A 12,127-nucleotide genomic window follows, 5' to 3' on the forward strand; every position below is an offset into this window, starting at 1 on the left:
CAGCTCGACAGGACGAGTGGGGTTTCCGCCGTGGAGGCAGGAAGTCCCCCTTAAGGGAATTCCGAGGAGAGGACCTTGAGGCAGTTGGGGAGAACAAGGTTTCTTTGAAGAAGCACCTGCAAGGGCAGACTTGGAGGCCTAGTGGTTAAGGGACTACGTTGTTCAAATCCTGACAGCAGCTTGAAAAACACGTGACGGGCATGTGCATTCATGCCCCAGATTTCAACAGGATGGAGAAATGGAGAAGGGATTGTAGTGTGGCCACTGTCTCTCTGTAACCAGGGCACTCACCTTCTGGCAATTAAAAAGAAAAAGAAAAAACAAGCACCTGCAAAGTGCCTCTCCTCTCTCTCTCCCTCCCTCCCTCGCGGTCTCTTCCCTTTTCTTTTTTTCTACCCCCTTCTTTTTCTTTCTTTCCCCACTGCCCTTCCTCCCACTCAAAATATCACTGAATCAAACTAGAGTCCGAGCCCCTGAGGAGGGCTCCTTATTTCCCTCACAGTCACACTTAAGATGGCCCCGACAGTCTCCACAGCAGGTGAGACCCCTGTCCAGGGAGGAATTGACAGACCCTAACGCCAGCCAGCCCTCCCCACTGCTCTGCGCGCCTCCCAGCTCAAGGGCTTGGCCTACCCGCCTGGAGTGTAGACCACATCTGTTCTTTTGTAGAAACGAGGCCTGGAGAACACCTTGCACGATGCCAAGCACTGGCACGACATGGAGCTGCAAAACCTGGGCGCTGTGGTGGGCAGGCTGGAGGCGGAGCTCAGCGAGATCCGGGCCGAGGCCGAGCAGCAGCAGCAGGAACGCGCGCACCTGTTGGCGCGCAAGTGCCAGCTGCAGACCGACGTCGCGTCCTGCCACGCGCTGCTGGACCGAGAGGAGAGCGGGTAAGCCTCGTTTGCTCCTTACGAAAAGAATGTTGTATTCACGGTTTCAAAATAGCTGTGTGTTCCCAAGAACTAGTAGAAGTGAGTGTACTAACAAGGAGAAATCACCCCACGCCTGCACATTTCCACAGCCTCGCTCTGTCCTTCCAGGAGTTTCCTACTCACATCTACAAAAATAGGGAGATATAGACACACAGGTGCATATACTCACATATAAGGCCCGCACCCTCTCACATACACACACCTGGAGTACGCACAGTAGCTGCTAGGATTGCTTCAGCGGCATGGAATAGAGAGCCTCGCTAACCAGTGCTCCGAAACCACAGGTGCACCCCATGCCTGGACATCTCTTTAAGCTCAAAGTCTGCCGTAAGCACATGTGTGCGTGTCTATGTATATGTGTGCATTAATTTTTTTTTTTTAGGTTTTCTGTCATAAGGTGTATGTGCTCACCAGAGACAGAATTTTTTAGGTTTTCTGTCAGAAGGTGTATGTGTGCACAGGGAGACAATGACAGGGAAACTGAGAAATCACCTCCCGAAGGGATGGCCACACCGCAATCCCTCCTCCTCCATTCTCCTCCTGAGATTTTGGGAACACACACATGCCCCCTGGGGTGATTTTTTTTTTTTTTTAAGCTGCCAAGTTCGGTGGGACTCACACTGCAGCTGGCCATGTGGGGGTCCAGCACCTTAATCACCACGCCACCTGCTGGCCTCCATATATGTATTTATTATTATTATTATTAGATGAGGATTCCAGAGGCATATAAATCCACCTTGGGGCTTAGTCTCCTCGCCACCTCTTTCCAGAAGTCCCTCCCCTTCTTGTTTAGCATCACTCTCTCTCTTTATATTTCCCACCATGTTTCCTTCAGTAGCATATGTTGACTAGGAAACGGAATCACGGCTCTAAGAGACAACTTAGCAACCATTGTAGTCCAACCGCTCATGATGCAAGAGGAGGCACCACAGGGCCTAGGACAGAAGATTTGGTCATGGTCGCACAGGAAGTGGGGGCAGAGCTGGAACTGGAGCTTCTTGGAAGTGTCACATCTCTTCCTCCTCCCAAAGGCCAAGGCCAGGGAGCCACCTAACGCTTCCCTCCTGCCATCCAGATCCTTTCTGTCGTTTTGGTGGGTTGATTTCTGTGGATTATGAAAGCCAGATGTTCCTAACACATCTGATTTTTTCAGGTGTCTGTGAACATCTGAGTAAATACACAAAGTCATTTTGAACACACACAAAGGGCAGTGAAGTTCGGCTGAAGTTACTCTAAGAATGTGGGCACTTCATCTAGGATCTCGGTGTGCAGCCCCGGACTCTCTGTTATCTCCATCTCTCCCCGAAAACCTGGCTGGGACTGTGCCATTATTCCACCTTTACAGACAGAAACAAATCTTCAGGGACCTTAAGTTATGAGCCTAAGGCCTCCAGGCTAATCACCATGGGGCAGGTACTTAAAACCCGAATCTGCTTTGTTCTGAAGGTCAAATTCTTCTTCCTAAGACACCCGCCTTTCCCATCAGCCCTGCTGTGCACTCTTCACCAATTTTCCTCATCTGTAGCTTCTGACGCGCATGTGTTTCTTTTCAGCTAATGGAGAGACGTCCACATTCATGAAGAAATTGCTGCTTCCCTCGCCAGCGGATCAGTGAACTCGCTTGAGGAGCTTTCCCCTGACTGCGCCTTCCTGCTGGATTCTCTAGTTGGTTTAGTTGAGCCGGAAAGCTCCCTGGAAGTGGAGAGGACCCTTCTGCTTTAATTTAAGTAGCCTGCAGCTTGAGCAGCCTCCCTGTCACTCTCCAAATAAATGCTTTGTGTGCAGCCTCCAGTCTTCCTTGTTCAACTCCCTCCAGGGTTGACATGGAAGTCACTTTGCCTGCCTGGCCTCTGCTTATGGAACTCCATGAAGGATTCTGGAAGGGTCCTTGAGTGGGACCACTCCCCTCCGCTGCGCCATCTAAGGGTCATCTTGGGTTTCCCAAATGTAAAAGTGCCCCTTGAGGGAAATCTCTGTGTGCAGGATTGCCACAATTTAAGGGGATAAAAAGCTTCTCTTGCGGGAGAGGGAATTAGCGTGGTATGCTATTGCATGTATCATCGTGCAAGCGTCACAGAGTATGCTGTGCTCTTCAGTGTCCTCTGCGTGCATATTTATGCTCCCACACACACGACACTTGTTACGGGCAGAACCCCTCTCAATCAGCCTGAAGAGAACTTCACCTTAAGCCTGTGGGGGTCCCTTAGGTTGTGGTTGCTCGCCCCACCTGCAGGCTCAGAATGTTCTTCTAGGGTTCTTTCCCCAGCTCTCTCAGGACTTGGGCTACTAAATATAGTGGATGCATCTGCCACCTACCCAGGCAGGGCGCTCCGGCCTGCTGATTAAAATTGAAACCACCACCTGCGTCCTACTGCGTACTCTCAGGGCCTCTAAAACCACAGAACACGAAAAAGAAGAAAAAGGGGGGAAAGCTCAGCCTCATTTTCTTTCTTCTTCCATCAAGTTTCTGGCAGCCTACCTGTCACGCAGAATTGCAGGCCAAAATATTCAAGCTGAGTCTTGGTCCTTGTGAACTGCTAATTCACACTGGGGGAGGGGGAGGGGGCGTATTCAATAAGGGTGCAGTTGAATACTCCCATACCTGACATTCCTAACAGCCAGGGCCCACACAAAAGAAGCCTTATGTATTCTTCTGAAAACATAAAAGAGAAGCAGGATAAGAAATAGGGTTTCCTGGTTGGAATTGCCCTAGCTGGATCCCTTTTTGGCCTGCAGGTATCAAGGAATTATCTGAATAGGTCGCATGGGCAGAGCAGCTACTGACAGTTTGCACTACACTTTACATTAGGCAGTTTGTTGATGGAGGCACAGAAATAAGCCAGATACCACCTAACGCTGTGTTTCAGCACAGCATCCTCCCCCGTAGCTGTTCATCATTGAACCCCTGGTGCCAAGGCCCCACCAGAAGACAAAGCACGCAGCTGCCCCCTCTGCCTCGAAGGCACCAGACACTAAGATCTGTTTCTTCCCTTTCTTTCTTATTGCTATTGATTTTCGCCTCCTGGCCAAGACCAAACTCCCTAATCTAAAGACCTGGACATCTTGAAAGGTGAGAAGCCCCGCACCCCGAGATGTCGGCCATCAAATGGAGACACCTCTGAATGGCCATGTATTTTTCAGGACTTGCAAGTCAGTTCAACCATTGGAAGGAGGGGAAAATGGATTTGCACACGCCCCTGAGTTTCCACCAAACTGCGTGCTGTGCAGGGCTGCACACGCTCAGCCTCCTCTGTGCTGTGATCTCTGGAGCAGCTGCCGTAAATCAGAGTTAATCACTCTTTGGCAGAGAGAGCCATGGCAGACGGGTGCTTCCAGCCCCAGCAAAGGCTCTCACTGTTTCTAATGAGGCTTCATTAACAGGTATGGAAAGGCACCGCACACCCCCGGCTCCACCAGGGCTTATTGAAATCAGGCTTCCTCTCTTGACAGCCTGGTACAATTACGCTTTGGCAGGGGTTCACTGACAGGTGGTAGGGAGGCTGCTGCTTCTATTGGTGTCAAGGACAGAGCATTTGTTCTGGAGCAGCAGAGGAGGGCTTCCGATGGACTCTCCCTAAAGCTCAGGCCAGCTCTATTTACACACCAGGCAACTCCACTGGCCTCTGGCCCAGCTCCTGGAGCACAGCATGAACTCCCAGTGAGATCGCTAGAACCTTCATCAGTGTTCAGTGTTCAAACTTCTTTTTTTTTTTATGTTTTGCTGTAGGATGCATGCACTTGCTGGAGAGAGACAGAGAGACAAAGAGAAAGGGAAGGTGAGAAATCACCCTCTCCCCCAGGGGGTTGTTCACACTGCAATCCCTTCTCCTTCATTCTCCTCTTGGGATTTTGGGCATGCCCTCACAAGAACTCAGTGTGTTTCTCAAGTCACTGGGTCTGGGACTCACACCATGGAGTTGGCCATATGGGATCCAGCGCCTTAAACTCCACAGCCTGCTGGCCCAAGACCCAGCAGTCGCTCGTACCAAGGCCTTTACATCTTACCTCATGATCATCTGTGGCACTCACTAGCATGTACAGAGGCCCAGAGGAGCACCCAAAGGAGACATAGATTCTGCCCTGGTGAGTTTACAGTCTTGTTGACTCCAGATGTGCACACGAAAGGGTCAACAAGGCAAAGCAGGCAGGGCAGCACGTGACAGGGGCACCCCTTTATATCATTCGTTCTGTCATCAAACGCATGAAAATAGCATTCAGATCTGATCCCATAACAAGATGACTTAGCAAGGGCCATCAAGCACTGTGCTGATCTCTTATTATTGCTAAATACCCCCTCGGATAGTCTATAAACTGTTACTTCAACTTAAGTGTTTTAAGAAAAAGCATGGGTGGGACCAGCAGATGGCGTAATGCTCACAATCGCTGGACTCCCACATAGTCTACTGCAGTTCAAGTTCCGGACCGGGCAGCTTAAAATTCACACTGGGCACGTGTGCATGCATGCCCAAAATCCCAGGAGGAGAATGGAGAAGGGATTGTAGTGCAGGCATCCTCACTGGGGGTGACTTCTCTTTTTCTGTCTGTTTCTCCGACGAACACATGTTCCCTCCAGCAAAAATCTCAAAAAAAAAAAAAAAAGAAAGAAAAGAAAGAAAGAGCATGGGTTGTCTCATTAGAAGCAAATCTAGGATCTTATCTGAAGTTGCCAGCAAATAAAAACACAACCTGCTCAGTTTTATTCATATCTCAGGTAAACAACAAATAATTTTTTGTGTAAATATGTCCCACATGTTGCCTGAGATATACTGGGTGGGGCCTTCGAGCAGGTCATAGAAAATGTGTATTAGGAAAAAATTACGGGGCCAGCCATGGCATGGTGGTTAAAGCATCTGGATCCCACATGGCTGATGGCCCGGTTTGAGTCTCAGACCTGGTGACTTGAGAAACAAGGAAGGGAGCTGTGCGTGTGTGCTCCAAATCCCAAGACAAGAAAAGAGAGGAGAAAGGATTGTTAAGGTGACCATTGCCCAGTGGGGAGCGCTCCCTCGCATTCTTTCTCTCTTGTCACTACTGCGAGCACACATGACCTTTGGCAAAAAAAAAAATAATAATAATGTAAGAGTTATTTGATTTAATTTATTATTATTTTAATTTGCTGTTGCACATGTGCAAGAGAGAGAGAGAGAGCAAGCTGCCAGGTCCAGGGCTACAGCTACAATCAGCCATGTGGAAGTCCAGTGCCTTAACCACCATGCCACATGCTGGCCCTGGCAAAATTTTTTAAAAGGAAGAAATTAGGTAGGGGCCTTCGATGGCATGGTGGTTAGGGTAGCTGGATCCCCCAAGACTGACTACACAATTTGAGTCCTGAACCTGATGGTTTCAAAACCACACCAGGTGTGTGCATGTGTGTGTGTGTGTGTGTGTGTGTGTGTGTGTGACCAAAATCCCAAAATGAGAATAGAGGGGAAGGGGTTGGGGTATAGCCATTCCACTGGGGAGTGCCTCCTCACTCTCTCTTTCTCTTTTCCTCTCTGTCTCTCTTTCTCTCTGGCAAGTGCACACACTCTATAGCAAAGGAAGAAAGAGAAAAAAAGAAAGAAAAAGAGAGAAAAATATAGAAAAGGAGAGAAAGAAAAATAAGAAAGAAGGATAAAAGAAAGAAGAAAGTTAATTATGCATGGACTTCATTTCTTTTTTTGGCACCAAAATAACTTGAAATTTAATTCCATTTTTTTTCCATGAACTTCTTAAATCCCCTCATGTTATACTAAAAGGTTACCTGGCAGACCTAATAATATCAGAGAGACGCACTTCATACCTTATGTTCTCCACATACTTATCTGACCTCAGGCAATACACGAAGGTTCGGCCAATCCCAGCACACAAAACAGGGAAGAGGTAAACCAGACTGCCCTCATGGAGTCTTAACTGGAAACTCAATCCCCTTACAGAACAGCACAATCATGCTCAGGAAATAATCTAGGGGCTGGCAGGTGGCATGGTGGTTGGGGTGCTGGACTCACATGGCCAACCGCGTGTGGTTCAAGTCCTGGACTTACTGACTGCCTTTCTCATTTTCCCGTTCTCTCTCTCTCTCTCTGGTCAAATTTAATAATAATAACAAATGGAATTAAATAAATAAATAAATATTTTTTGAAAAAAGAAGAATCTGCTACTTGGGTAAAGAAATAAAGCGAACCATTTTCTTAGCTAAAAGAACTGGTTTAATTGGATCATTATAGAACCGTTGTTTGGAACAAAAGGCTGAGGCAGGAACTGGAACAGATCTGAGCATAGCCGTGCCGTGCCGCAGCGTCGGCAGGAAACCCAGCTCTCTCTGTCACGCCCAGGAGGAAATCCATTCCCCTACTCTGTCTGACAGTGAAGGTAATTCACACCACAGGAGCCTCGCTGTCAGTGCCATCCTGGTAACGCACAAAAGCCACGTTGCATCTAAAGAGGGGCTTTGCTAAGTGAGCCATAGACCAGTGAGCTTTGGACGAGTCACAGGTACTTTGTTTTTGTTTCTGTTTTATTTTTTCCTGCAACTACGTCTCTTACTGACATTCTGGACAGGAAGAATGTATAAACGAGGCTCACAATTTTAAACTAAGAAGACTGCTTGGCACGCCTGACTAGATAATTAAGACGTTGTGCTAGCTCCCTTCATGATAATTAGTGGTGTGATGGGTGCTGCGAGAGCAAAACAAAAGGGAACAGGAACCCGAAAGATTAGTGGTAGGTTCAGCCCCGCTTAGCTCAGCTACCAATGACCAAAAGAAAAAGAGGCAAAAGAAACACAAAGCAATGAGTTGTCCCAGGAAAGTGAAATGGTCGTTTACATATAATAGGGGAACTGAGCTTAACAATGCAGCTGAGTCACCAGCATACACAGTAGTGGAAAACTCCCTCTGGGTCAAAATCCTTACTTAATAAATATCCATGCACCCCCCATCACACATCAATGCCATAGTAAGTCCCAAGGATATGGAGATGTACAAAATGCAGACCTGCTTTTAAATAGCCCAGATTAGCACCATCCAATAGAAAGAGAACGCAAGTCACATACAACATGTTTAAATTTCAAATAGCTACATTTTAAAATGGGAAGAGCAGTCTTCTTCCCTCACCTAGGACAGAAAGCGTCCAGGCACCTCCACCTCTGACTCTGCTGTCCCTCTGGGTTCAGCCTCATGGCTGTGAAGCCCCCCTGCTAGGGATCCCTCTTCCAGACCCGAGCTAGTCAGCTAGTGTCTCTCCCTCTTGTTCTTCTCTGTCCCTTCTAACTTTTTTTCTCTTTTTAAAAAACAGCTTTCTGCCCTGTTTGTGCCTTTTCTCTTGTTAATGTGTCTCTTCTTCCCTCACCTACGACAGAAAGCGTCCAGGCACCCCCATCTCTGCCTCTGTTGTCCCTCTAGCTTCACGGCTATAACCCCCCTCAGCCAGGTCACCCCTTTAGGAGAGTGTGGGAGGGGAAGAGCATAGAAAAGTAAATTTGGGGGAAAAAATGGAGAGGTAAGACAGTTGTAGGACACAGAAATGGTTTATTATCTGTTGAGGAGGATGTGTATAGTATTCTCAGCTGGGCTGGATTGAGGTGTATATGGTGCCAGGTAAAGTCTCTTTATAATCTAAACAATGTATAGCAATTGAATGTATCAATAGCAATAATAAATAAAATTGGAAGAGTAAATAGGTAAAGCTAATATTAGTAACATATTTATTATATTTATAGATCTAATGCATTATATTTACATATATTTTCTTATCTCAGTATACCCAAAAATCCCAAACTGTTATGATGTAATCAACATTTAAAAAATAATAATGAGATAGTTTACATTTTTTGAGGGTACTAAGTGTTTAAATATAGCTTGTGTATTACCCATAAAGCCCATCCCAATCCAGGTATTAAAGTTTAATCAGAAAAAAAAAAAATTGGGGGAGAGTTTTTTGCTATGGGGAGCATGGACTCACCAGAAAGAGAGAGACAGAGAGACAGAGAGACAGAAAGTGAGAAATCACCCCCCAGGGGGGATGGCCACGCCGCAATCCCTTCTCCTCTATTCTCCTCTCAGGATCTTGGGCATGCACGTACACATGCCCAGTGTGAGTTTAAGCCACCGGGTCTGGGACGCGAACCGTGGCTGACTACATGGCAGTCTAGCGACATAGCCATTATGCCAACTGCTGGTCCCAATCAGAAATATTTTATCTGTATTTAGATTTCATGAAATTTCCAGCTGAGGGACCAGCAGTTAGCATAATGGCTATGTCGCTAGACTGCCATGTAGTCAGCCACGGTTCGCGTCCCAGACCCGGTGGCTTAAACTCATTCCAAGCACGTGGACTTGTGTGCCCAAGATCCCGAGAGAAGAATGGAGAAGGGATTGCAGTGTGGCCATCCCCCTTGGGGGATGATTTCTTGCTTTCTGTTTCTCTGTCTCTCTCTGTCTTTTTGGCAAGTGCACGTGCCCTATAGCAAAAACATCTCCAAAACAAAATGTACAGCTGAAAAAGTAGACTCACATAGCTAAGCTGTTTCAAACTACACTTAGGACCACACAAATTCGCTTTCCTTTGATGTCCATATTCATATGGGCATAACTGGTTCATCTTTCTTAGAAGAGTTTATTTGACTTTGAAGCAAACGCATATCAACTTTAAAACCATACCTGTCTAAGTAAATTCATTCTCATGTACACTTAGTATTATTAACATCATGTTCAAGGAAATATTGCTTATATTGAAAATCGACTCTTAATTTATCAATATAAAAAACAAACACTTTCAAATTTGTCCTACAAATTTTACGGGATAAATATTTTGCAATATTGTGACTTTAAATGTTAAATTACTTAAAATTCAAAGACATGTAAAATTCAGTTGCTCAGCTACACCATATATATATAATTATTATTATTTTTTTTTTAATTCCCAGAGGGTATGTGTGCTCACCACAGAAACAGAAGGCAGAGAGAAAGGAAGAAAGAGAAAACACCCCACAATGGGGCATGGTCACAATCCCTTCTCCACTATTTCGCCATGCTGTTGGGATTTTGGACACATACACTCATGTGCCCAGCATGTTTTTCAAATTGTAAGGATCAGGAGTCAAACCATGGGGTTGGCCATTTGAGATCCAGCTTCCTTAACCATTAGGCTGACCCTAGTCATATTCTTTTCAAGTTTTCATTTATTTCTTCCATGAGCAAGAGAGACAGAGAAACAGAGATAAAGCACCCCTAAGACAGTCTTGATGCCACAATCAGCCCCCAACTTCAGCCAGTCACTGATGATAGGCCTATTCAGGGAGATCTCAGGACATGAATCCTGAATTCTCCCATGTGGGTCGACCTCACAGAATGTTGCTGTGCCACCATCCAGCCCCTACCAGTCACACTGTAAGAGCTCAATAGCTCATATTAGGTGGTTACCATATTGGATGGTACAGATAAGAGTTGAGTAGAGATGGAAAGGTTGTACAATGAATTTGACCAACTTGTGGAAACAACTGAGGTCTTATTTGTTGTATTAATTGTGAGAAGTCTTGCTTTCCTACCAATTTACCTTCCTAAATATGTCTGAAATTCCCACCAGTTAGGGATCTCATCTTTTTTTCTTTAATTTGCTAGAAGGCACATGTACTCACCAGAGAGTTGAGGTGAAAGGATGAAAAAGCATCCCCCAGGAGGGATGGCGATGCCATGATCCCTTCTCCTCTTGGCATTTTGGGCTTGCACACACATATGCCCTGTATGTTTTCTAAGCCACTGGGTCTGGGACTTGAACCACACAGTTGGTCATGTGGGATTCAGTCACCTTAACTACCCTGCCACCAGCTGGACCAGGATACCATCTTTGAACTGCCATTCCAACAGTTTAAAGTGTTCCTATTTGACTCAGGAAATCCTTCTCTTCCACTGAACTGTTTCAGAACCAGCTCTGTTGAAAGAAATTCCCCTGGCAGAGCTCATGAGTCTCTGTGACATAGGTCTTTTGTTTTATGCCTTACCCCTCTCCTTTTCTTAATATGTGAAAGGCCCAAAAGAGGTGAGCTGAATAAAATCCTAAGGAGATTAGAAGAAGAGTTTGGGGGAAAAAATTAACAGACACAAGAATGTACATAAACAAAGGGAATAGCTTAGGGAACAGTGCCAATAGCAGAGTAAAAAATGTTGTAGATAATCCAACATTTACTCCCCCCCCAAAAAAAATAATAGAATTATTATTGAATATGCACAATGTAATATAAATGTTTAATGTCAAATAAGATGAATGTGTCTACTTGATTATTATATAAGTGCTTTGAAAAACCATACTGTATCCGTATCCCTCAAAGATGTACAACATATACGTAAACCAAAAATCACAATTGATAAAAAAAAAAAAAGGCTAGCATGATCTCATAGTTAACTCCCACTGCTTCATCAGGACCTACCTTCAACCATTTCAATTCTTCAGGAAGATGTAAACTCTACCTAAGAGTTGAATTCTTATTCCTTCTTCAGCCCCACACAAATCAACACAAGTGACCAGACATCTGTTTCAATGTTCTCAAAGCTTTCTTGAGTTTTAAAAAATTCCCTATTGTTGGGACCAGCAGTTAGCGTAATGGCTATGTCGCTGGACTCCCACATGGTCGACCACAGTTCGCATCCCGGACCCGGTGGCTTAAAACTCACGCTGGGCACGTGTGCGTGCATGCCCAAGATCCCGAGAGGAGAATGGAGGAGAAAGGATTGTAGTGTGGCCATCCCTCCTGGGGGGTGATTTCTCACTTTCTGTCTCTCTGTCTGGTAAGTGCACGCGTCCTATATAGTAAAAACCTTTCCAAAAAAAAAAAATTTCCCTATTGTAGTGGTTAGGGGTAAAACAAGATTACAAGAGGGACCTATAAGGGGCAATGTTGTACAAACTCTATAGTCTAGCCTGTTGGTCTCAACTGGACCTAGCCTGAGTACGCTATTATATACTATGTCCATGGAACCTAAGATATCATTGATTGTAAGATGCACTACAACTGGACGTGCCATTCAAAATAAACCATAGATAATATGGATACATTATAGAGGCAAAAAAAAAAAATCATGCAAAAAAGAGAGCAGGAGAAGTTGTAACTTTCAATTTTTCACTGGGCGGAGGAAAAACAAATAAGTCCCCTGATCATTTGAACCCCAAGTTGATTCTCAGGCAGGCTTGTGGTACTACTTTTACAGTCCAGAAAAAAA

The 12,127-nt window shown here is 45.5% G+C and overlaps 1 protein-coding gene across 1 annotated transcript in view; it reads left to right on the forward strand.

The window, feature by feature from the left end:
• The window catches only part of BFSP2 (beaded filament structural protein 2), a 91,642-nt gene extending 88,831 nt beyond the window's left edge, over nt 1–2,811 (forward strand). The window contains exons 6-7 of the mRNA XM_006169271.2: nt 670–890; nt 2,486–2,811. Coding sequence (XP_006169333.1) covers nt 670–890; nt 2,486–2,489 — 225 coding nt within the window. The 3' untranslated portion in view covers nt 2,490–2,811. The remainder of the gene's footprint in view (nt 1–669; nt 891–2,485) is intronic.
• The last annotated feature ends 9,316 nt before the right edge of the window (nt 2,812–12,127 follow it).

Source organism: Tupaia chinensis, unplaced genomic scaffold (genome assembly GCF_000334495.1).
Source record: "Tupaia chinensis unplaced genomic scaffold, TupChi_1.0 Scaffold146961_1, whole genome shotgun sequence".
Classification (NCBI taxonomy): domain Eukaryota; kingdom Metazoa; phylum Chordata; class Mammalia; order Scandentia; family Tupaiidae; genus Tupaia; species Tupaia belangeri.